Here is a 26,860-nt window from a genome sequence, read left to right on the forward strand (position 1 = left end):
GAGAATTTCAACGCCCAATCCTAAGGAGGTTAAGGGTTCCTCCATCTACCTCACGTGTTTTAACACCCATTAGAGAAACACATCCCCCCTTACCTGATTTCCAACAAAAACCATTTGATCCTTAAAGTTCTTCTTCAACCTTAAGCCTTTGTTCTCCCTCTTTGCCTCTTTTGATCCAATTATCCAAAATACGTACTGACTTTGTAGGTTCCCAAATTCCCTATTTCATTCTAAAAATACTCTTCCCCATTTACCCTCCAACTTATCCTTGTCTCCCTTTCCTACCCTTCATATTTTCCTTATTTCCAACCTTGCCCTTAATTCCTCTACGCATCTTATTTCCTAATTATTTAATTAATTAAAATAAAAAAATAAAAAAAATTATTTCAATCGCCATTAAAATTCTTAATAATTCTAAACACAAAAGTCAAACTTCTACTCTCTTTATACCCTTACTTCATGGACAATCACCCTACGACCACACCATAAAGAAATACAATTCCAATAAATTCAAATAAGATCCTAAACACTTAAATTAAATCAAATAATTGAATTCGGGTTACTAGACATACTACAGCAGGGTCGAGTTAACTTGACTTCAAATATCACTGCTGATCATTTGTGTTGATCACACCACCTTGCACAGTGTGAATGACTAGATCAACATTGTGTTCAGATCATTGACCCATTCACTGTATTTCACCAAGTTGATATTAGTAAATTTTGATTTCAAAATTTTGTAAGCATTGCATTAAAATTACCATTTGTTGAATGAACTGTTTTAACTGCAAGTCAACACTTAACATCAAATGAATCCCAACAATTTGCAGCCAGTTGAGGAACTTGATCATGTGAAAGAAGTATAATTAGGGGCAAATCACTTTGAGTATCGGTTAATCCGAGCCAACTACCCCAAGAGTTGTTTAGTCAAGAGAAAATTACTTCAAGACTCGGGCTAAGGCAAGCTACCATAAAGAGCTCGATGAGACTGGCCCTCCAAAGAATGGTCAATCAAAAGTCTATTATTCTAAGAATTAGATAGTCAGGGGAAGACTACTACAAGATTTAAAATATTTGGGCAAGCCACCTCAAGGTCATGGCAAGTTGCTTTCAAACTCTTTTCAGAGTGAACCTATTTAGAGGCCTATAAGATATGGCAAGATGAGTTATAGAGGGGCAAGTCCTCTCCATGCCTTCAGGTTGATCAAGCAAACTCTTCCTTACGTCAACAACCAATAAGTTAAAAATGAGTATCGGGAAATCATGCTAGCAATCTAGCAACCCTCTGAAAGGACCCTTGGTCATTTTAAATGTAAAGCTTGACAAAGTTTCCTCTGAATGCGTCTATCGCAAAATACTTGGTTGAGTTATCGGTGTTGAGGAATTAGAACCTCCATAAATAGCCTATGTAAACTCCTAGTTTGCATAGCGTCAACACTTGCATTCATATATCATACGTAAGAGCAAAATCAAACCATGCATAGCTCGAAGAGTACTTTGCGCTCATTTGCATTGACCCATGTCTTGTTGTTGATTTTATCCCTTGATCCAAAAGTCCATTTGTTACCAACATCATTTTTTAAGTCTAGTTGTCATGGTGTCTTTAAAAGTATGATTGTTACTAGCACTCATTTTTATAAGACCCATTTTTATTGGCATCCTTTTAAATTCCAATTGTTATTGGCGTCCTTTTAAAGTCCAATTGTTATTGGAGTCCTTTCAAAGTCCAATTATTATTGGCATCTCTTCAAAGTTCAATTGTTATTGGCACCCGTGCAAAGTCCAATTGTTATTGGCGTCGTCCTCAAAATCCAATTGTTATTGGTACCTAAAATCCAGTTGCCACTGGCATTATCTGCAAAATCCAATTATTATTGATACCCAAGGTCTGGTTTTTACTGGAATTAATTGAAAAATCCAATTATCATTGACACCTTTAACTTCTAATTGTCATTGGCATCATTTTCAAAGTCCAGTTGTCTTTGGCATTAATACCTAAACTCTGGTTGTTACAAACATCTCTTTTAAAAAAATCAATTGTCATTGGCACTTTTTAAATTCCATTTGTCACTGACATCAATAATCAAAGTCCAATTGTCATTGGCACGCATTTTAAAAAGTCTGATTGTTATTGACATCATTTCCAAAGTTCAGTTGTCACTGGTATTAACCCCAAAATTTGTTTGTTACCACCATTTTGTTTTCAATGTTTAATTGTCATTGGCATCTTTAAAGTATAGTTGTCACTTGTATCATTTTAAAAGTCCGGTGGTTACCGACATTTTATCTTCAAAGACCAATTGTCATTGGCATCTTGAAAGTCCAGTTTTCACTGCATCATTTTCAGAGCCTGGTTGTTACCAACACCCCTCTTCAAAATCCAATTGTTATTGGTACAAAAGTCCAATAGTCATTGACACTTTTAAAGTCCAGTTGTCACTAACCTCAACTTTGAAAGTCTAGTTGTTACTGGCCCCAACTGGTTTAAAGCTGGTTTATGTTATTGATGCCTTCGGTCAAAGTCCAACGCCATTTGGCAACCTATGTTTGAACTCGGTATATATTACTAATGCTTTAGCAACCTCTGTTTTGATTTAACCTTTTTGTTATTTTTTATGCATATTTTTAAACTTTGGTCATGTTGTTATTTATGGTTAGGAGTTTCATAAAATAAATAAGGCATTTATTTATTTTAATCAGAATAGATTTTTTTTTGCTTTTTGAAATATTATTTTTAGTGTATCCATGAGCATACCAATTTAATATTTTTATTACATCACACATTCACATATATTTTGCATCATAAAAATAACAGAAAATAGAATAACAAAATATTTATTTTTATTAACATATTTCACTTTACAAAAACCAGTATGGAGAAGAAGAGTAATCTAAGAAGAAGAGGTGTTGAAAAGAAGGCAATACCTAGAAGTGCCGCCGCCGAACTAGCTCCAGTCAGGTTGGTGATTTTTCCATTTTTTTCACACTTTCTTCATACCATGATGTACACCTTGCTCCCCTGAATGTTAACTCCTTGTTAATTACTCAAATTGATGAACGATTGACGTTTAGTTTGATTTTAAAGAGTTAGGGTTCATGCTTTAATTTGTAAATTAAATGGTTTTGATTTGGAATTTGAAAATGCAGAAGTTGAATTTGTGTCGAGGAGGAAAAACTGGTCAGACCGATGTGTTTTGTTTGGTGGTTTCAGCCACCCTCGCCGGAGCTGATGGCGGAGGGGGCGGTGGCTAGTTAAAAGCTGTTTTGTTTTTATTTTTGTTTAATATTTTAATTAGTGTGCCATATGTCACCATGTAATTAGGTGATAATTATTACTTTTTCAAAGCAAAAAAGGGGATTAAAGTTATTTGCTGCTTGAATGAGGGTTGGCGAGCACCGCCCTCCCTTATATTTTAGTTCATTTATTTATTTATATGTTATTCATTTGACTTTGGATTAGGGTTTAGGTGTTTTGGGCCCATTGGACTTAATTCTCATACACCTCGTACCCAAACATTTCAACCCTCATTTTGTTTAATTTTTATATCTCTTTTTTATTTTCTTATCTTCATTGATTTTATTGATTTTATTTAATTAAGTAATTAATTGATTAAATATCTATTTAATTAGTTGGTTGTATTCAATTTAATTATTTTCTAAATAGACCGTTTGATCGAATGATTAGTCAATTTCAACGTGTTTACTCCTTTAATCAAATGTTTTCTCCATAAGTGTTCATATTTATCACTCATGAAAATAATCAAAATCTGTGGTCCAACGCCAATGAGATTTTCAAAACCCGATACTTCAAACCATTTTAATCTCAATTCAATTCAACGCAAATCAAATCCCTTTCCAAATTAACGTAACGTTAAAAGTATTTTTTATAATAAACTCGAAAGAAGAGGAACATTGGAGTCTTGCATTCTATAAAACCCTTGAATGATTGGCGCTAAGGCGCACGTATTGTTAACCGTTTATTCTTTCTTTCGTTTTAAAATAGTTAATTCAAACTTTGACAAAAAAGGAACATGGGAGTCTAGAATTCCATGAAACCCTTGAACAATCAGTCCCGAGGCACACATCTTGTTCTTAATGAATGTTCGTTACCCATCAAATAAATTTTATAAACGCCTTAAATGGAAATGGAGCATTGGAGTCTTGTATTCCATGAAAACTCCGAATAATCGGCCCCGAGGCATACAACTTGGTCTTACTGAACATTCATCATTCGCTTAAAAATACTCAAGACATTAAACCTTTTTCACAAACGAAATATGTTTTGTCTCAAGACGATGCAAAACAACGCCTTGTCCACATAAGTTTGTGTGAGATAAGTGACGTTTTCCCATGAATGTCGATAACTAAAAATCCATTCAATATGATGCAAATGCCCGCTCCTCTAACTGTTTTGGGTAAGCAATATTTTATGTCAATTATGACAAAACAACTTTCACTATAATCGACCATCAAATAAACATTTTCTACCCCGAACTATGAAGCATTGAGTTCCTCATTATACCTGAGGGTACGTAGGAGCGAGACACGCAATCTCGTCAAGAACCCTAATCAAAACCTTTTTGCGACCCTTTTTATTTTCCTTTTGTACATTTTTATCACTCAAAGAAAACAATTAACTTAAGCTAATATTCAAACACAAGTTTAACTACAAGGTTCCTGTTGGGTACAACAGACGTGACATATGTTAATACCTTCCCCTTCCGTAATCGACTCCTGAACCCGAATTTGGTTGCGACGATCATTTTATTTTTCTTTTAAGGGTTTTATCAATATTTTCCTTTTCCTTTTTGGAATAAATAAAGTTTGGTGGCGAATCTGTTATCTTGAGTGTGCGAGCACTCATGATCATTTTTCACGCTGCGACACATGGTTTGTATAGAGATGAAGTAAGGAGGTGTCAAATGGGCTTCCTGGATAACTCTCTAAAGGGCCATCGATAACGGGTTTCTCTTGAGATTCAGGGCTTTAGGTGTTATTGCATCATCTATTAACTTTTGTCCCCGTGAAGTAGAGGTTAATGACAGGTGGCTATGTGAACTAGATGGTTGGGAACCTCGGTATTGCGAATCGTCAAACAAGTTATCCTCGACTCGTGGCGCCGCGGTCCTTGCTATGGCCCTCTCGCATCGTACCGATGCAGATACACAATCGAGCCTAATCCAGACAGGGTTATTTTCACCCATTGCATCTGCGATAAAACCAGACAGCCACATCAAAAATTCAAAAAAAAATTCAACTACACACAAATCTAGAGTTACATCTTCGAAAATAGCATAGAGAAAATTTGGAGATGCATCTCCAGATAAAGCTGCAATTTTGCAGATATGGCAGAAACACCATTACAACCTTAAACTCCAAAAAGCTTGCAATGCATGTCCATTTAGACTACCTATTTCGACTGCACACTACCTAATGTAACTTAACAACTTATTTTTTCCTAAAAATTCATTAAAAACACAAAAATGAATGATTTTTGAAAAACTTACCAAATATAAGTTATGGAAGAAAAAGTTGAATATTGTGAGAAGCTTTGGCGTAAATAAAGTACAATGCAGTGAGAAGATTGATTGGTCGAAAAGATTTGATTTTTGAGGAAGATCACCAGTTGGATTTTCTTTTGAGTTTTAGTGAATCTTGAGGCAAATGAATGAGGAAGAGTGAAGGTATCGGCGCAAGCTAATGTATTAAATTTGTTCGGAGATGCATCTCTATACCACCCACTGAAATTTTGAATTAATAATGTTTACGGTTATGCATCTTTGAAATCACCTCATACACATACAAAGATGCATTTTGGATTTTTTTTTCAAACCAAGGGATTCTCATCAATTTATGATGACGAAGGTGGAAAAAGTGTGTCCGGAGATGCATCTCTAGATGCTGGGGACAATTATAACTTTTCATGAACCTAAGATATTCAATGATGATAATGAGAAGCTGCCCGCGCCTATAACCAAACAGGAGTTGCATTAGGTGTTGTTCCACATGCACCAAAATAAATCGCCAGGTCCAGATGGCTTTAATCTAGCAGTTTATCAACACTTTTGTGACATGCGTGGTGATGATATTTACAGTGCGATCAACAACTGGTTGGAGAGAGGCTTTTTTCCTTCAACTCTCAATGAAACTAATATATATCTCATTCCTAAGTGTGAGATTCCTAATAATATTAAAGATTTGAGACTTATCTCTTTGTCTAACATGTTGTACAATATGGCATCAACGCTTCTTACTAACAGTGTGAATGGTTATTTGTCTAAATGTGTATCCTAAGAGAAGCCAACATTTGTGGAAGGTAGATCTATTCTAGACAACACTTTGATAGCCTTTGAGGTAACACATGCGCTAAAATGCAAGACTAGATGATATATAGGGGAGATAACTCTCAAGATTAATATAAGTAAAGAATATGATTGAGCTAACTGGATATTTTTGAGAGGGGTTTTAAGTCGGATGTGATTCATATATAGGTGGGTATAATGGATGATGATGTGTGCAACTTATGTGCATTACTATGTGTTGGTTAATTCGGATAGAGTCTGACCAGTTCATCCAGGAAGGGGATTGGGGAAAGGAGATCCTTTGTCTCCATATCTCTTTATCCTAATAGCATAAGGGATTTCATCTCTCATCATAAAAATAGTATACAAAGGAGACGTGCATGGAGTTAAGTTATGTAGAGGGGCACCTAAGGTGTCCCATCTATTTTTTGCTAACGATTCTTTTATGTTTTGCAGGGCTAATATATCTGCAGTGAGGCATCTTATGGAGATTCTTAGGGTGTACACAGAAGTGTTGGGTAGAGAAATTAACATGACCACGTCAGAGGTATTTTTTAGTCACAATATTAGTAGACTCACTCAAGATGATCTCTCTCGCCTAATGGGAGTTCGCCATGTGTTAGGCACGCAAACATATTTGGGTTCACCTTCTATGATTGGAATAAGTAAAAAGGAAACTTTTGCATTTATCAAGGATCATATTTGGAAGAGAATTAATTCGTGGTGAGGTCTCCCATTGTCCAAGGCAGGAAAAGAGGTAATGATCAAATCAACCAACAGAGCGCGTCACTTCCCAAAACTGAAATTTTCTTACCACAATATTGCTGAGATCTTTCGCCAACACCTTCATTCTCTCTTTGATAGTCCCTACTTTTTCTAATTAGTTTTCCGCCGTACTTTCACATTGACATAATGCTTCACCTGTCAACTTATATCACACTCTCACCAAGTCTCTCCGGGTTAAAATGTTCACACTCACATTTCAGAATATACAATATCGACTCATAAATTTGAATAGTTTCTCTTTTCGTTTCAACTATACACAGCACACACTTTTTGAGGTCTTTTGGGTTGTAACGGGGCTTGGATTACGGTGGGGTAAATACAAACAAAAGCAAAAATAAGTGGTTTGGGTTCAGAGCCAATGTCATTATTCCTTTCACTGTGTTTGTTCTACGTCTCATTTCTAATTCTTTTCTTTTTCAGTTTTCTGTAGCTCAGTTCTCTTTTTTCTTTGATTTTCTCTCTTTTTATTTTCAACTGAGTGTTTCTCATTCGGTGAGTACTTTCTTTTGTTTTCTTTTTTGTTTCGATGGTCGTTTTTCTTAATTTTTTTTCCGCACCCACCTTACTTTCAAATACTTACGGGGTTACCCCAAACTTAGAATTTGACACAGCTTAAAGACATAACATTGACTCTGAATAGGGTAAGGAAGTGTTTGGGCCGCAGGTTACATTCATGTGATTATATAAACAAACAAAGGGTACATGCTCAAATGGTGTTAATAAAGGATAATATTAAAGGGATTTCTAGAAAGGCTTAAGGCTATTATTCAAATAACATGCCTCAATGTGTGTATATATGCAGTGATATTCCAAGAGAACTTACCCAAACTTAGAGTGATAAATACATACCTGAATATCGCTCATGATGAAAAATGTATTTGGATTTTTATGCACTTTCCATGTTAGGTAAAGCTTGACAGAATCCACAGTACTTCTAGTATGGTGCGGCTTCTTACTCAGCTCGGAATGCACAAGGAACCTACGTTAGTTGAGCTTGAGACATCTGCGTCCAATCTTTTTCTTCGGCAGTATCAAATTTTTGGGAAGATCATTCACAACAAGCAACAGTAAGTGGAATGATCATTTCCTCCACTACCATTAATGGTCATACCTAATCCAACAATAACACCAAGAACCTGAAATACATGCAGCAAATGATACCCAACAGTAAAAACAAACCAAATGTAAAACAGTAAACAAAATGGGAAATAATAAAGTAAAAAAACAAAAAGCATAATTAAACCTCCCCCACACTTGAACTAAACATTGGCCTCAATGTTTTAGAACAAGATAGAAGGATGGTGACTTATAGTGCCCTACTGAGGAGGTTGGGGCGGAAAGTGCCGTATCATAATAAAGCTACAATTATCCTTGGGTTGCCTCCCAAGCAGCGCTCCTTTGTTGTCATTAGCTTGACACTTCATTCCCCTTGCTGTGGGGGGTACTTCAGCTTCCACACAATGTTGCACTTCTTTTTCAAAACTAAGAAGCCATATTTTTCGGACGGTATGGATTCATTTGTGCCACATGTCTTTTCTAACCTCCATATCCTTACCATGTTTTCGCTTTATTTTCTTTCTTATGGCTTTTGGAATGGAAATAGGAATTGGAGTTGCTAATGGAGGTGGTGATTATTGAGAAGGCCTTCTTGTATCTTTCTCTGATGTTGGTACATTACTTTGCCTTCTCACCTCTATCCTGATCAAGCCTACTTGATAGTGATGTTCTTTTTCTACCTCTAGCTCCCTGTTTCTAACAGTATTCAATGTTATTTCCTCATCATAAACTTTTAAAGTTAATGTTCCCTAGTCCATGTCGAGATTGCATCGACTTGTCTACATGAAAGGTCGACCAAGAATAATCAGTGTCTCTTCATCTCCAGGTATGTCTAGGATCACAAAATCAACAGGAAAACTCAAGTTCTCTATTTTCACCAATACGTCTTCTGCTATACCATATGCATCCTTTCTCGAGTGATCCGTAAACTTCAAATTTGTCTTTGTATCACTGACATTTTTAATACCCAACTTGTGATAAATTGATAATGGCATCAAACTCACAATAGCTCCAGAATTAGTTAGTACCTTTTTGAAAGTTCTCTCTTTTATTGTGCATGATACTGTTACCATTCCAGGATCCTTCTGTTTGTTTGGAATTTTCTGACCCAGTGAATTTGCACTACACTTTTTCTTCAAGGCTACCGGTTCTTCTGATGTTGGTTTCTTTTCCGCCATTACCTCTTCCATGAATTTTTTATACATGGGCATTCGCTCAAGTGCTTCAAACAAAGACATGTGTCTCTCTATCTTTTTGAACATTGTCATGAATTTCTCAAAGTATAACTCTCTTGGATCCTTCTTTGTCACTCTCTGAGGGTAGGGTAACTTAATCACCGATTTAGTATCCTTTTTATTTTTCTCTTTAGTTGGCTTGCCAGGTGGTATAACTTTTTCATCTTTAGCGGCCCTCTCCCTTTTCGTCGTGACAATATTAACATTCTAATAATTTCTTGGATTTTGAACTGTTCAACTTGGTAAGGAACCTGGTGTTCGAGAACTTGCTATTTATTATGCCATCTGACCCCGCTGAACTTCAAGATTTGTTATTGAGGCGATGGTATTTTTATGATTGTTTCTAGTCTCTTCTTGGAATTGAATATTTTGAGCGGCCATGTTTTCAATGGCAATATCGCAATCTACTTTATTTGGAGCTTGTTGTTGCTGTTGTTATTGATATTGAGTCTGATATTGACCTTGACCCTGTTGTAGAACATTCCCTCTCTGATCTTTCCAAGAGAAGTTTGGATGATTCTTCCAACCTGGATTGTCAGTGTTGAAGTAGGGGTTATTCTACTTCAAAAATTTTATTTCTTCAATTTGTTGAGGGGTGGCAAAGAAATACACAGTATGGTGCGGTCCATTACAGATTTCATAAGTGATGGTTTGAGCAAGTTAAACTTGAGCTACCTATTGGGTACCTATGTTCATAACTTTCAATTTCTTTTCCACTTCAGCGGCTACTGTATCTTCCAACCGGATTTTATTAGTTTCCAGCTTCAGATCAATCACTTCATCAGATATACTAGTACACCTATCATATAATTCCAGATGCTCATTGGCAACTATCACTTCAATAATCTTTTTAATACCGGTGACTGTTGAGAAATTTGTTGAGCCACCGGCTGCTGTATCAATAAACTATTTTGTCTTTATTTTCATCCCATTAACAAACATCTGCATCTGGTCAGTCGGACCCATATTATGAGTTAGGCAAGCTACTAAGACCCTTTTGAATCTTTTGTAGGAATCTCCTAAAGACTCATCATCCTTCTGTTTGAAGTTCAAGATTTCATACCTTTTTCTCAAAAATACCGATGCTGGAAAATACTCATTTAAGAAAGTAGTTTCCATCTCTTCCCATGATGTGATGCTGCCGGCTGGGAGAGAGTAGAACCATTTTTCCTCCTCTTCAACTAAAGTGAACGAGAACATTCTTAACTTAGTTGCTTCATCAATATGACCATCAATTTTCAAAGTAGTACTCATGGTCATGAATCTCTGCAAGTGTTTGTTTGCATCTTCATTAACCTTTTCGGTGAAAGGTTTTCTCTCAAGTTGATTGATTATGCTGGGATGCAGCTGGAAATTAGTCACATTCACCGGTTGGTTGACAATTGTCAATCTACCACCCGATGCATTTGCGCCTCCATAATCACCAAGGAGTCTCTCTGGAGGTGGAGGTGGAACTGGAGGAACTTCAGCCATAGTTTATTTTTCTGAATCTGAATCTGAGTGATCAGAGGGAACTTCTTCTTTGGAATTCAATCTAGTGTGTCTGAGTCTCCGGTGAAAGGTTCTCTCGATTTTTGCGTCAAAAAAAATTCAGCTGAGGGCTCTCCTCGCATACACAGATTAGTGAATGAAATTATATAAATGACAGAAAAATAATTTTATTGCAAAGCAACAAAATTTTAATTGAAATAAAATTAAACTCTATATTTTGGTAGTCCCCGACAACGGTGCCAAAAACTTGATCCGAAAAATAGCAAGTGTACTATTTTGCCTTATGTAGTAATAAAGGGGAAATTCCCCGAATATCGATCTTAAGGACTGCAAGTTAATATCGAGTTCAAATCATCTTTCAATTAAACAAAAAATAGTGTTAGGGGTTTTAGATTTATATTTATAAAAATAAAGGCAAATGAAATTAATACTGTAAAATAAGGGTTTGCAAAGGAAGAAGAACAATGTCAGGGAATGTGTATAATTTATCCTTGTAACAACTCTGAGTCACTATTGCATCAACAAATATCAATTACTACTAGTTCTCAAGGGTATTTTCTCCCAAGTACTTGACGAGAAAACCTTTAATCATTCAACCCTAATTTCTATGTCCGTAGGAAATTATCGGTGAAATTAAGCCTTATTATATCAAGAATGCTCAGGTTCATACGTGGTATCTCTGGTCCTAGATGATATCTACTGCAAATTAGTCTTATGAAAACCTTGCTAATGGCGGTCCAACTTAATTGATAAACCATACAACAATCTCAATTGGTTCGAAAGAGAAAGCATTAAACACATTAAAAGATTACTGTAAAAACAATATTATCAATGCAATCGTAAACTCAAAGTCATTACGGATCTAAATCAGGGACACCCCTTAGCATTGGGGGGGGGGGGGGTTAGCTACTCATATTGTTCAAAACCGATTCAAGATAAAAAAATACACATTACAAGTAATTTGGATGACTTGGATCTTCAATTGCTTCCGCTCATAAAAATCTTGCGCTCTCTGAATTCCTTGATCTCTGTAATTCTCGATCGTCTGACAATTTTCTGTGCTCTGTTTTCTCCTCGTTCCAAAATGTCTTCTCCTCTCTTAGAAACTCTCATAAATAGTGAAAATCCCTTGACAATGGTTGGAAATCCCCAAAATGTCCTTGCTGCTCAAGCCCGGGTAAAAAGCCCAAAAAATGAAAAATTAGCGCTTGAGCTGACACGGGCGGTCGTGTCAGGCCCCTGCCTTGCCAGTCTATTCTCTTTTCACTCCCAAGTGGGTTGACACAGCCTGTGTCAGCTGACACGAGTGGCCGAGTCAGGCCCCTGCCTTGCCATTTTATTCTCGTTTCACTCCCAAGTGAGCTGACACGGCCTGTGTCAGCTGACACAGGTGGCCGAATCAGGCCCCTGTCTTGGCCATTTCTTACAATTTGTTTTGCCTTCATCCTGACACGACCCGTTTCAGGTGACACAGGTGGCCATGTCAGACCCCCTGTATTGAGAAATCTCCTTTCATCGAATGTCGAAACCCTCGAATTTTTTGCATTGAGTCCGTTGGATCTTCTACTTGGACTTGGAGGGAATAAAAACAAACAACCAAAGCATAAAATCCTGAAAATACGAAATAAAACTAAAAACTGATAAAACGCTTAATTTACTTACAAAAATGAAAACTAACTTAAAAAGGTACAATAATGCGCACAAAGTATTCTAGAATCCTTGGTTTCTTGTCGAATAAGTAATGAAAACATAGTGAAAATGGTGACCGATCAATTGGAATAAGTAAAAAGGCAACTTTTGCATTCATCAAGGATCGTATTTGGAAGAGAATTAATTCATGGTGAGGTCTCCATTGTCCAAGGCAGGAAAAGAGGTAATGATCAAATCAGTTCTTCAAGCAATTCTTGCTTATGTTATGAGTGTCTTTATCATACCTGATACTATGGTGGGCGATATAGAGAAAATGTTGAGTTTATTTTGGTGGGGAGAAGGTAATAATAATAAGGGGATTAGATAGTTTGCTTGGGAAAGTTTGACTTGGCGTAAGAACGAAGCCCCCCCGAGCTTTCGACATTTTAAGGCATTTAACTTGGATATGGTGGCGAAACAAGGGTGGCATATAATGATAAAACCATAGACTTTGGTAGCTAGAGTTTGTAAAGTGAAATATTTCCATAAGTCCTCTTTTTTAAAGTTAATCTTCGAAATAATCCGAGCTATGTCTGGAGAAGCTTGTGGAAAGCTAAGGATGTTATGTTATTGGGAAATAGATGGAGGATTGAGGATGGGAATAAGATCCATGTAATGGTTGATCCATGGTTGAAGATGGGAAGAAAATGTTGGATTAGAGCACCACAAGGCCAAGATGTGTATAATTTGAAGGTTAACAACCCTTTGCTTACTAATGGTAAATAATGGACTACCCTAGAAAATTGAGCAGTTGTTTTCTCACAATGTAGTTAAGGAAATTATGAAGGTTCCACTCTTGGAGGATGTTAACGAGGATTGCTTGGTTTAGAAAGAAGAGCAAAATGATGTCTATAGTGTTAAAACATGATATAAGTAATGGATGTATGTTCAAAGCAATCATAGAAGGCATAATATGGAAGGAGATTACGATAGTTTGTGGAAGATAAGGTCTATACTAAAAACTAAGCACTTACTTTGACGGATTTATCATTGTTGTCTTCCTATCCGAGGCCGACTTCGACAACACTATGTTCTGTGTCCTACCATGTGTCAATTATGTGAAGAAGGTGTAAAAGATGAGTGGAATGTGTTCTTTGGGTGTACATTAACGTTCCAATGTTAGAACGTGGCGGGTTTGGGTGATATTATCACACCACGACTACAAAGGATCAATGATGGGAGGACTATGACTCAAGACATATGTAGTAAAAAGGATAGAATGGTTACAGGTAGAGTGGTTGTCATGTCTTGGGTTCTTCGAAATAATAGGAATGATTGGATTTGGAATAATGAGAAGGATGACACGAGGTAGTTGGGTATGCAAACATATCATATTTATAGCTCAAAATAACCAACTTAACGGTGACAATGCCCACCAAAACCAGCATCATCCTTTGTGGTAGCCACCTAGTGTTGGGTGGGTGAAATGTAATGTGGATGATGGATTTAATAAACAATGAGGAACAACTAACAAATGATGGTGTTATAAACATTGTAATGGAAGATTCATCATGGCGGGAACAACTTGAGATGTTGGTCTTTACACAATCATTGAAGCAGAGGCATTGACATTAAAAGAAGTATGCAAAAAGCCATTCAAATGTAAATGGATCATATTATTTTCGAGCGTGATTCTGAAATGGTGATGCATGCTATCCATGCTAACTATGGTGACAATTCTAAATTTACATTCCAAATCTAAGACAAAGTTTGTTAAGCGCCAAACATATTCGATTGCCAATTTGTTAACTAAAGCGCCCAATTCTTGAACTAGACGTAAGTTTATTCATTCAATTTCTCCTTATATTGAGAAACAATTGTTTAGTTAAATGAATTAAGTTTTTTTATGTAATTTTTTTTATATAAAAGAACATCCATTTTTTTATATTCAAATTCTTCAACTTAACTTTCTTATCCGATATGTTTTATAAGCTCTACATTAAAAATGAAATATTAAATTAATATTTAATGATTCAAGTATATATTCCTAACAGCAAAACACTATGTCAACAACTCACATAAAATTGTTTTTTTTTATAGAAATCTAATCGTATAGATTAATCCCTTAATCTCTTGAGTTGGATAAAATCATAATGGATGATAAAACTTTCAAGAAAATTTAACCTTGATGCATGTGCATCAAATTGTTTGAAAATTATATTTTAAATGATAGTTATAAATATACAAAAATATAAGAAAATGGGAAAATGTATAAATAAAATTGCTTGAGTAACTTAATTCAGAATGGGCATTTTTTTCTGCAGAAACAAATGGCCCTTTTATAAAAAAAAGATCGTAAGCCCAAACAAGAAAAAAACTAAAACCCTATAAAACAAAAAATAATTTGATATAAGTAGGGCTAACGTGTACACCAAATTGTTTTAGGGGGTTTATTCATTCATCGTTTCACCTTGTAGCCGCCGCAACACTTCAACCTGCAGCCACCAAATCCAATGGTATGCACTCTTCACATTCTCTTCTTCTCTCTCCCGTTCTTCTCCGATTTGGATTTCATTTTCACTTTCCCCTAATTTTATGATGTATTTTGTGAACTAAACCCAGGCTTCCGAGGCGAAATTGGCTAACCCTATGAGGGATATCAAGGTTCAGAAGCTTGTCCTCAACATCTCCGTTGGTGAGAGTGGAGATCGTCTCACCAGAGCTGCCAAGGTTTCATTGATTTCCTCCTTCGATTCTTTTTTTCGTTTTCGATTTAAATTTATTTATTAATCATTTTTATGTGTTGTAGGTGCTAGAGCAACTCAGTGGACAAACCCCAGTGTTCTCCAAAGGTTAGTTCTCAGCAATTTTAGTATTATGTTTGTAATGGATATGGATCTAAAGGCTATTTTAATTTTTTATTTTTGTTTATAAATTAATTTTGTCACCATGGATGAGATTCTGTGATTTTTTATTGGAAAACTTAATTTTAATGTTGAGGCTGTTTTAGGGTTAATAATTTGATGCCCAATTGTTTTATTTTTTTATAACAATGTGAAAGCTTTGATAGTAGGGTAATGTTCTTTGTGACTTGCAATGATAAAAAGTTTGAACTCGTCACTTATGTGGATGTTGGGTTTGTTATGTTTATGTGTCTTGGGGGGTCAGATTGGTTTTTAGCCTATGTGAACGTGACTGAGTGGTTTTTGTGTAAGTTTGTATGAAAAATGGGATTGAAAACAATTTATGTTGAGTTACAAAGCATTTATTTCTTTTGCTATAATTGTGAGCTCATTGTGATTTTTACAATTCTTATACCAGTCCAAACTTAATATAGTGGCTATGTTTAAATTACAAAGCATATCTTTTGCTAAACTTGTGAGCTCATTGTGATTTTGACAAGGGCTTTTACTTCGGATAGAACTCTATTATTATGGGTTCTATTCAATTAAGCCTCCTTTTCTGTTTTAAAATACATTTATTTGGATATCTGGTGTTGTCTCATTTTTATTTTCTCTTTGGATTTTGTCAGCAAGATACACTGTCCGATCTTTTGGTATTAGAAGAAATGAGAAGATTGCATGCTACGTAACTGTTAGAGGTGACAAGGCAATGCAACTTTTGGAGAGTGGACTGAAGGTGAAAGAGTATGAACTTTTGAGGAGGAACTTCAGTGACACTGGATGCTTTGGTTTTGGAATTCAAGAGCATATTGATCTTGGAATCAAGTAAGCTTCTAAACAATCTTAGAGTTTCATGATACTTCATAGAGTTTGACATTTCATTATTTGACATTGGCTAGTTTGATTTCTATTTGAACTATTTACTCATTATCTCTCTACTTCAGATATGATCCATCTACCGGTATCTATGGTATGGACTTTTTTGTTGTCTTGGAGCGTCCTGGTTATCGTGTTGGTCGTCGCCGTAGGTGCAAAGCCCGTGTCGGAATCCAACACCGTGTTACCAAGGATGATGCCATGAAATGGTTCCAAGTGAAGTATGAGGGAGTGATCCTTAACAAATCTCAGCAGATCTGAGTTATTATGTGTTAGGTTATTGTTTTTTGGCATCTATAGTTTGTTGTCTTTGGGATACTGGCTTAAATTATGTTGAAATTTTTGATGGATTGTTATGATATTTTGAATTTTCTGCTATTTCATGATGAAGCAATTGAGTAAACTTTTAACCCTGTTTAAATACTTCCAAGTTTCCGAATGCAGTTACAGTAGGTTGCAATTTGCTTTATTCTCTTTGCTTTTCGAACGTGCGTTTCTGAAAAATTGCCATAATTTTTCACGTTTAGGAATATTTTTAGTTTTGTAGCTTCTCCCAAATCACATAAAATCAGTCTTTTCACGTGAGTTTAGGGTGAAATTGCTTGTAATATTGAACTGAGAGATTATATGTTATGTTGGTTGGAGTGATTTAAGGATCCCAATGTTCACAAGTTGTTTTTTCTGGGTTATTCGAATTCATGCTAAATCATTGTTGGGTATATTTGCTCCCCATCATTTTAACTTTTCCTCTCCTAATTAGTATTTTACGTGTTTTTTATCCTTTCCATTTGATTAGTTGACATTAACATGACAATGCCATATTATCTTGTCATGTTATATAATTTAATATAACAAAGATTGGGAGAGAAATGGACGTTGAACAAAATAAAGTTCAATTGCATTGTAATAGAGAGTTTCATGCTTTATAGTTGTAGAGGTTGAAACAAATGAATGAACTTTGATAACAAAGATCAAGGTTTCTGGAATCCTGAATGTTTAGATGAATATGTGGTATCAAGGTTTCTCGAATCCTGTTTAGATGAATATGTGGTATCAAGGTTTTTCGAATTTTGAATGTTTAGATGAATATGTGGGATCAAGGTTTCTCGAATCTTGAATCTTTAATTCTAACAAATATGTATAGGTTAAAAAGGTTAAAGAAATCGAGAAAATAACATGGCTTTATAGATTTTGTATATATTTGATGTTGTTAAAATATAAGCTTACATGTATATGTATCCGTAATTGATGAGATTGAATGTACAAGATCAAGTACAAGATACAAGCATATCGATGAGATTGAATGTACATAATTGGAGAAATTAACTAAGCGGTTGGATAAGAAGAATCCATGGCAATGCCACACAAGCCTTCCTTAGCAGCTATACCTCTTTGCATTCTTATGTATCCTTTCTCACCCCATACTGTTCCCCACGAATTCTTAACCAACCAATAATCACTTCCATTAGAACTTCCATAACCAACTGCAGTAACTCCATGATCTAACTCAGTTCCACATTCTCCTGTATAAATACCATGCGAATAAAACATGAAACTTGAATCACTAGCATCAATAGAAACTGATATTGGTTGGTTAGCCACAGCTTTGAGAAGTGCATCCTCACTATTAACTGGAACTTTCTCATATCCCTTTATCTTAGCAACAGGAGCGGTTGTTGCAGTGTTACAACTTCCATCAGTTGCTTTATAAGGATAGTTAGTCTCACTTGTGATTCCACCATTTTTAATGATAAATTCAAAACCATCTTCCATTAAACCTCCTTCACAACCTTGGTCTTCACCTTTTGTGTCACAATCAACTAGCTCTTGTTCTGAGAGAGATACTAGTTTACCTGTTGTTATTTGGTTGATACCTTCAGTTGCAGCAACAGTTGAAAATGCCCAGCAACTCCCTTGATTCATTTTCAAAACAAACATTAATTATTTGAAACAAATAATATCATAATAAAGCATTCGTAAAATACTGTTTACTGATTATCTTACTTACCACATTGTCCTTGATCCTTGATTGGAGTGACGGCTCCTTTTACCCTCCAATCAACAGATGCTGGAATAGAATTCACATCTTCATACTTAAATGATGTTGAAGTTAACTCAGTAGTAGAAGACCTCTTTTTGTAACCATTACGGGAAGCTTTAAACTCTTCTAGTGTCAAATCAGCAAGGTGATTCACACTTAGTTTGTAAGGTTTGTTGTTTGCATCATTGAATGATTCAATGAATTCAAGATTGTCCTTGAATATCATGAAACGTTTGTCTTTCTCAGCATCATCTTTATACACTTTGGCATATTCTGTCATCCATTGCTCGTGTCTTTCTTCTAAGGATGGTGATGATGTTGATTGTTGCAGCTTTCGGGACATTACATTGGTGATATTGAGAGCAAGGATGAGGAACAGAACACACATGTATTGTTTTTGGTTGTTAGAAACCATTTTTTTGTTATCAAAGAAAGCCTTGTTGAGTTGAGGTGTGTATGTTTATGTGTTGGAGAAAGAAATGTAAATTGATATGAATTGAAATAAAATTGAAGTGGTGGTTTATATAGATATAAAAAAAACTTTAAATTAATCTGAATTTGCGGCCACGGCATATTGCATTGTTTTTTTAGTTTATTTAGTTATTTTATATTATTATTTAAAGAACATGGTAGCTTTTGTTCTGTCTAAGGGGATTTTCAATTTGGTTAAAACTCATTAAACTATTTAATTAAGGTAAGAAAACAGAATAGCGAACAACTTACACAAAATCAATATAGTATTAGTAATATACACGGGCAAGTAATATTTGGAGTTGAAGTTATGGGAAATTCATTATTTGAATTTTATCCATATATTTGACTTGTCGAATCTAACGTTGCACGGTGATTGAATTCCCTTGCACGGAATTTCCTTGCATGACATGACTGAAATATAGGCAGATGACATTTCTGTATTCTCTATCTAATTTGAACATGACCTCAATTTAGTTTTTGAAAACAGTTTCTCTATTTAAAAATTCAAAAATTTAAAACTTGTTTGATTAGAATGTTTATAAAATTGTTTTCAAAAACAACTTTCAATTTAATTGTTTCTAATTGTTTTTAAGACCAATATAAAAAAAAGTAACTAATAAAGGTGAAGTCATTAAAATGATTTTTTTTTTTGTTATAATCACACTCTGCCAATTAGCAAAGCCTCTAAAGACTATAGTGCCACGTAGGATTATGTGGTGCATGCCACTTAATGTATATTCTCTTATCTATTAATATCATGGATAAAAAGTTATCAAGTTTTTATATATGTGTAAATATTATGAGTAATACTTAAGTTGATCCGCTTTGAGAATACTTCATGGAACATTATGTAAAGTGTTATAAGTTATTCTCACGGTGATAGTAGTGTATATCACATTTTGACATGAAACCACATTATACCTTAGATATGAAGTCAAATACTTTATTGCCAATCAAGCGTTGTCCATAATAGAATGAACATGAAGATGGTTGATGGGTACTCCACAAATCATTCTAAGGGAAATGAGTGACATAAATGAAATTTTCGAATCATACGTAACATGATATATGCACTACTACAAATAATACATTTTATGACGACGATTTCACCTCACGTATTGAAAAACCGATGTATAACTCTTAGACGCACCCTGTTTTTTGTTTATAAAAAAATATACAACATATTCCGTCGATTATTTTGAAAATCGAGGGATAAACCTATTCAATGTACATGTTTCAAATCCCATCAGTCTCAATTATTGTTTTTATCTCATTAGAAGTGACATCTTCTTGAATATTTTATTTTTAATCTAAAAGAACGTTACTTTTCGCATCGATTTTCTTTCCAACCGAGGTGAGTATGCTTCTATGATATATATAACTTTACCTTGTAGAATCCAGTTTCACTTATCTAAACAACACAAATAGAACCCTAAATAACGAGAACCATAAATACATACCATCTTCAATAGGAATATGTGTTTAGTGCTCTCCTTTCTTCTTCAGAGATCCAAATCATTTTATTTTACTTCTTCTTCAGAGATATGACATGTCAAACATCACTACTCATACTGTTGTTATTGTTGTTGTTGTTGTCGTTGAGATCCGAAATCCTAGAGATTTTATCTTGTTTTCATTGATGTTCTTTATACAAATTTATATTATAGGTTTATTGATATTATTGTTGTTGTTGTTGTTGAGATCCGTTATTGAGACCCTAAACCCTAGAGGTTTAATATTGTTGTTGTTGTTGTTTAAGCAAGTTTATGTTATAAGTTTATTGACGTTGTTATTGTTGTTGTTGTTGTTATTGAGACTCGTTGAGACCCTAAATCTTAGAGGTTTAATCTTGTTGTTGTTGTATAAACTGATTTATGCTATAGGTTTATTGATGATGCTATTGTAGTTTTGATAAAATATTGTTTTTTTTGAGTTTTTGTTTAATGTAAGCTGTTGTTTTTGAGTTGTTGATGTTATTATTGTCGTTGTTTAGTTGTTCTACTACCAAAAGTTATGAAAATCTACATGTTGTAGTTTAGTTGTTGTTATTGAGTTTGAGTTTTAGATTGATATTGATATTGAGTTTATATTTTTGTGTGACTCTTTGTGCAACTCTCATCTTGTTCCGCCGAGTTAAGTTTATTATATCTAATGTCGATTGTTTGTTTCACTAATCCCTCTTTGAACATATAACCTAGTAAATTAATTTTGGAAATAATCATATGCAAAATTATGTTGTATCTGAAACTTATCTTACACTGATTAATGATTTTCTATAATTTTGCAAGTCATCATTCATCTCATGTTGTTTTATCGTTAAAATCTCTCAAATACTTCTAGTTTCACTCAACTTTCTTCCATATTTATTCATTTTTTAAAGCATCAAATTTTATGTTTTCAAGAATGAATTAGTAGAAAAGGAATGGTTGAGTAAAAAACTTGAAACATTGGAGAGATTTAACCATAAAATAACGTGAGATGACTGATGAGTTGTATGATGCTTCAAAATCACTAATCAATGTAATTTTTTCTTCAAATATAACATAATTGTTCATATAATTATTTCCTACCCAATTTTGAGAAGTTATATGTTCAATATAGGGTTTAGTGAAATAAGCAATCCTTATTAGATTTAATAAACTCAAAATTATTTTGCCTCTCGATATTATTAGATAATCGAGGTTAAAATATGGTATATTGTTCGCTGTGAATTTTGGCGAACAACCTCTGATTTTCCAAAACTTGTAGAATTGGGTTACTTGCAGGATCAACCACACAAATCCTAGGACATGTGCAAATCTAAATAACTTCATAAATCTCTAGAACGACTTTTGTATCTTTTATTTGACTTATTAAGTCTTTTATGTCGAAAGGTATTGATTACAATTGTTTAAATAAATGTAAATTTGACAAGAATAAGATGAATGACAGAAAATAACTGGCAAAGCATAAAGTGTCGAAAAGGAAATGCAGAAAGATAAATGACTGGTAAATGTAAAGGAAAACTGGTAAAGAACTTTGAATTCTATAAGATAAAACTTTGAAAGAATTGGTGTTTGTTTACACGTACATGTTCCAAATAAGACTCTTTTCTCTCACACGGGTACTTTGAGTGTTTGCAGGAATTTGTACAAGTAATTTTTCACACCCTTTTTCAGATAACAACTATCCTATTTATATACAACAAAAATAACTGTTACTAACGAATAAATCCTAAAACCATGACACTTGGCTTTCTGCATAACTTCCTTTCGCCAGGTGCTTCCACATGTCTTCTGCAAAATGTCACAACTCTTTTGAATTTGAAATTTCACTTTACGTCGAAATGACGTCTCTCTCCAGACTTTGTCAAATTGTCGAAATACTATAACATCATCCATGCCTGTCAAAGACGTCTTTCCATCTGCAAATATCTTGTCGAAATGTCGAACAACACTTATCAACTAACTTGTTAATCTCATGACGTCATTTGTCGAAAGAACCATTCTGCATACTAATCTCATGGCGTAAAAAACGCATGTATACAAATTGCCCCCCAGCAAAGATGTTTCGACTGTTTTGGAGAAACAGTCATTTGTTGTCAACCAGTGTTTTGATGCCATGTCATTTAATTTCATTATTTCCAAGTTTTTTGTAATCTCAAGTTCCAATACAGATTCATCATTACACTTTCTCCAAAATGTCACGTCTAGCCCACGTTCAGACTTTACCTCCATCATTTCCTAACATCATGGCCTCTTTTCAACTTCCATCTCTTCAACATCACCATAAAAATCGGCCACGTGTCCCACTATCATCATTACCATTCTAAAGTGCTTTCATCATCTTCCTCCTATAAATACCCATAAACCTTTTTTCTCTGAACTTTTTGACGCTTCAGATTACTTTTCTTCATACCCATTTCTTAAGCTTTCATAACTCCCCTGAGAAATATTCCTTTGTTCTTCCCAACAATGGCTCCTCACAAACCTTCAAGCAGCAAACATTCCAAGAAGAAACAAGATCCAGCTCTCTCTCCTGTGCATGATTTGAAGGTACCAATGACTATTGGAAATCAACAGTATGTTCCTGAACCTCCAAATGAGAAAGAAAAAGAATGCATCTATAGATCCCAGGTATTAATTCCTGTTCTTATTTCTGGAAACTGTCATGCTATGTTAGGCCCCCTTCCAAATCCTGAGATTAAACCAGATCGTTTAAGAGAATTTTTTCCATCTTATTTCTATACAAAACCCATAGGCGATGGAGTGAAACCTCAACCTAAGGAGAAAATTGTAGAACAAATTGACCCATCGAGTTCGACGGATGCTGGAGGGTTGAACTTAAACTATTTGAATTACAACAGGATATTTAGAACCTGTCCATGGTCGAAAGAACCTTCTGACTACTTATCTTGGCTAGATAAAATCGAAAAGGTTAAAGGGGATTTTTGGAAAGAAGTAGGCATTTTCGACCTTATTCAGTTGTCGAGAGTAGGACCCAATATCTGCCCAAATATGCTTTTGGCTTCTCTCTACTTCTGGGATAGTACCTACAACACCTTTCACCTTCCTTGTGGGATGGTTACGCCCACTCTTTTCGACGCAGCAGCCATTGTTGGCCTTCATCCCAATGGTATAGATTTCGACCCTACTATCCTGAATGAAGATACCATCGCTTTCGAGACTAGCCTCGCCCCGTATTATTTATTTACGTCCTATTATCATGACAAGAGCACCACAGAAGTCTCAGATGTCGAACATATAGCCTTTTTGACTCTGTGGCTATCCAAATATGTGTTCTGCTTTCGCTCCCTCCAAGTTGCCAAGAGATTCATCACCATAGCCAATCAGCTTCATGCAGGCACAAAACTATGTTTGAGCGAAATGATTCTGGCGAGCCTTTACGAATCTCTGAGTGAGAGCGCACATCTTTTGAAAACCATCAAAACCCAAGGTAAAATCAACTTATCAGGACCTTTCTGGCTCTTGCAATTATGGCTTAATGCCACCTTTGAAGCTTCTCTCCTTGTAGAGCCAGAGGTAGATGAAGAAGAAGTGAAAAATAGGACTGTCGAATGGCCAAGGTTGGTGCACATAACGCCAACCGATGAAGGGATTAGCCTTCGACAAGCTTTCAAAGGCTATGTCATGATGTTTTCCAAGAGGTATCAGTTTACTTCGACCATGACACCTTTTGCTGATAGAAAAATTGGACCTAAATGGTTTACCCAACAACTGCCTTTGGAAATGTAGAAGGATGAAAATATATTTCTGAATGTTTGGGAATCATTCTTAACCCCTAGGCTCCTTTTTTCTTATCGTAATGCCAATAAAACCCAAATTACTTTGATAGTTTATCAACCCAACCTTGTTTCTAGACAGTTTGGCCTGATCCAGATAAAACCTCGACCTATATTCCCCAAGAAAGGATCCATCATCTTCTACAACTCCCTTCATACTGAAGGTGAGGGAAAAGAACTGTCGAAGAAACTGACTGATGACTCTCTCGACATCCGACCAGTGATCTTTCGACCATCATTCCTATGTACTCCTGAATTTGATGAATGGTGGAAAGATTATTATTCCAACAGATTTTTTGACGTGGCTGCCTTTGCTACACATTTAACAAATGCTTTCGCTTTTGTGTAGGATCGGACCAAAAAAGGTATTCAAAGACACATTAGGGAAATACAAAAATTTCAAAAATATTTCAAAACTGCGTATAGACCTGATGATCTTAGTCGAACCATACACGAAGCAGCAGCAGAGTTAAAACGTAAATTGACGGAGAAGTTTGAAAAATTGTCATTGCCTTCAAATATTCGACCAGAGGCGCGCTATGACCTGACTTTCAGTTGTCATCCACCAAAGTTTCCTCCTTTGCCAACTGCTGAATTTGGCGTGGCTTTAGCCCTCCATTTCCAGATTGGTTCGTTTGTGGGGATTTTATGAAAATTCTTCGTCAACAGTACAAAAAACCTGCTGAGCGTGTGGTTCCGACTAAGTATCATCTGGGCGAATACCCAGGACACCTTCATATTGGAATAGAACACGTTCGCGTGGAAGATCCCATTCTTGAAGGTGTTCACAGAAAACATGATTTTTCCTTTTGTTATTCTAACTGTATTATCATGTGTTTCTTATATCTGTTTCTGAATCTTCTTTCTTTCCTTAGCCGTGAGGATTCCTGCCAAGAAAACTTCTGTTGAAGCATCACCAAGTGCTGCTAAGAAACATTCGACAAAGGTACAACCCTTTTTTCTTCTCATTTATTTTTTCACTTTTAAAACTAACTGGCTTTGATCTGCATGACTAGGTAAGTCGAAAACCCCCAACAATCCAGAAGAGAAAGAGTGAAGAGGAGAAAGAGGAGGATAAAGTTCCTAATGAAGAGTCTGGTGACGAATCTCTAGAGCTAATCCCTCCTCCTCAGAAAAAGAAGAAAATCACGAAGGTCTCTTCTCAAAGGTCCATTGTTAAATCAACCAGGAAGGATTCTGCAAGGATTCATTTTCAAAACAAACATTAATTATTCGAAACAAATAATATCATAATAAAGCATTAGTAAAATATTGTTCATTGTTTATGTTACTTACCACATTGACCTTGGTCCTTGATTGGAGTAACAGCTCCTTTTACCCTCCAATCTACAGATGCTGGAATAGAAGTAACATCTTCATACATAAATGATGTTGAAGTTAACTCAGTAGTAGAAGACCTCTTTTTGTAACCATTACGAGAAGCTTTAAATTCGTCAAGAGTCAAATCAGCAAGGTGATTAACACTTAGTTTGTAAGGTTTGTTGTTGGCATCATTGAATGATTCAATGAATTCAACATTGTCCTTGAATATCATGAAACGTTTGTCTTTCTCAGCATCATCATTATACACTTTGCTATATTCTGTCATCCATTGCTCGTGTCTTTCTTCTAAGGATGGTGATGATGTTGATTGTTGCAGCTTTCGGGACATTACATTGGTGATATTGAGAGCAAGGATGAGGAACAGAACACACATGTATTGTTTTTGGTTGTTAGAAACCATTTTGTTGTTATCAAAGAAAGCCTTGTTGAGTTGAGGTGTGTATGTTTATGTGTTGGAGAAAGAAATGTAAATTGATATGAATTGAAATAAAATGGAAGTGGTGGTTTATATAGATATAAAAAAAACTTTAAATTAATCTGAATTTGCTGCCACGGCATATTTCATTGTTTCTTTTATTTATTTAGTTATTTTATATTATTATTTAAAGAACATGGTAGCTTTTGTTCTGTCTAAGGGGATTTTCAATTTGGTTAAAACTCATTAAACTACATGTGAAAACAGAATAGCGAACAACCTACCCAAAATAAAAATATAATATATATGGGCAAACAATATTTGGAATTATGATTTGCTGAAGTCTAATGTTGCATGGTGATTGAATTCCCTTGCACGAAAGTTTTTTGAATCGCATGATAATGCTTCATGACATTAATTTCTGTTTTCTCTGATTTGAAGATAATCTCTTAATGCATGCGTAGTACTTTATTTCATTTGATGGTTACTTGTAATATTTGACCGAGTGAATAGAAAAACCGATTTTTTTTATAAGCAAAATATATTAAAATAAAGTATGTCAATAATAAATTAAAACTTGTCAATAAAATATATTAATAAAAGATTAAATTATTCAATTTACAATAAAATATTACAATAAAAATTTAAATAAAAAAGATTATGTTAAGTTACCATAACAAATAAATGAAAATAAATAAATATATTATATTACTATATGCAAAAATCATAAACTTCATTTGAAACAAAATAATAAATAAATTTAGGTGATAATTTTCTATCCATCTCTAAAGTCGAATAATGTACTTCCAATCAATCATTTAATGTTATTTAATTTTATTATATTTAATTATTTATTAAATTATTTAAATTTAAGAGATTTTCAAGATAATTTTTTGTTCTAATGAGTAGATAAGAATTTCTCAGAAATATAAATACCACAAATAAGATAGATATACTCGACAAGAGTGCGTACTTACTTTGTAGTACATGTGCTTGAGAGACAATGTTACAATAAAAATTTGAATAA

At 34.8% G+C, this 26,860-nt stretch overlaps 3 protein-coding genes across 4 annotated transcripts; 1 reads left to right on the top strand and 2 right to left on the bottom strand.

Moving 5' to 3' along the window:
• Positions 1 to 8,923: 8,923 nt before the first annotated feature.
• Positions 8,924 to 10,852, bottom strand: LOC127103214 (uncharacterized). The gene is made up of 2 exons (XM_051040483.1): positions 10,748 to 10,852; positions 8,924 to 9,586 (listed from the first exon to the last, which is right to left on the bottom strand). The coding sequence occupies exons 1-2, from the start codon at positions 10,850 to 10,852 to the stop codon at positions 8,924 to 8,926; spliced, it is 768 nt and encodes a 255-aa protein (XP_050896440.1).
• A 3,995-nt stretch (positions 10,853 to 14,847) lies between these two features.
• On the top strand, positions 14,848 to 16,701 carry LOC127108011 (60S ribosomal protein L11). The gene is made up of 5 exons (XM_051045376.1): positions 14,848 to 15,015; positions 15,122 to 15,229; positions 15,309 to 15,351; positions 16,032 to 16,227; positions 16,347 to 16,701. Exons 1-5 carry the CDS (start codon positions 15,013 to 15,015, stop codon positions 16,537 to 16,539), a joined length of 543 nt encoding a protein of 180 aa, XP_050901333.1. The 5' UTR covers positions 14,848 to 15,012; the 3' UTR covers positions 16,540 to 16,701.
• Positions 16,702 to 17,508: 807 nt separating this feature from the next.
• LOC127108010 (senescence-specific cysteine protease SAG39) lies at positions 17,509 to 25,878 on the bottom strand. 2 transcript variants are annotated; one of them, XM_051045375.1, is made up of 3 exons: positions 25,493 to 25,878; positions 18,287 to 18,408; positions 17,509 to 18,191 (listed from the first exon to the last, which is right to left on the bottom strand). In XM_051045375.1, exons 1-3 carry the CDS (start codon positions 25,816 to 25,818, stop codon positions 17,605 to 17,607), a joined length of 1,035 nt encoding a protein of 344 aa, XP_050901332.1. In that variant the 5' UTR covers positions 25,819 to 25,878; the 3' UTR covers positions 17,509 to 17,604. The 2 variants fall into 2 exon arrangements, with proteins under 2 accessions (XP_050901332.1, XP_050901331.1); XM_051045374.1 differs by lacking the exon at positions 18,287 to 18,408 and having other exon boundaries at positions 25,371 to 25,878.
• Between the last annotated feature and the right edge of the window lie 982 nt (positions 25,879 to 26,860).

Source organism: Lathyrus oleraceus, chromosome 7, assembly GCF_024323335.1.
Source record: "Lathyrus oleraceus cultivar Zhongwan6 chromosome 7, CAAS_Psat_ZW6_1.0, whole genome shotgun sequence".
NCBI classification, from domain to species: Eukaryota; Viridiplantae; Streptophyta; class Magnoliopsida; order Fabales; family Fabaceae; genus Lathyrus; species Lathyrus oleraceus.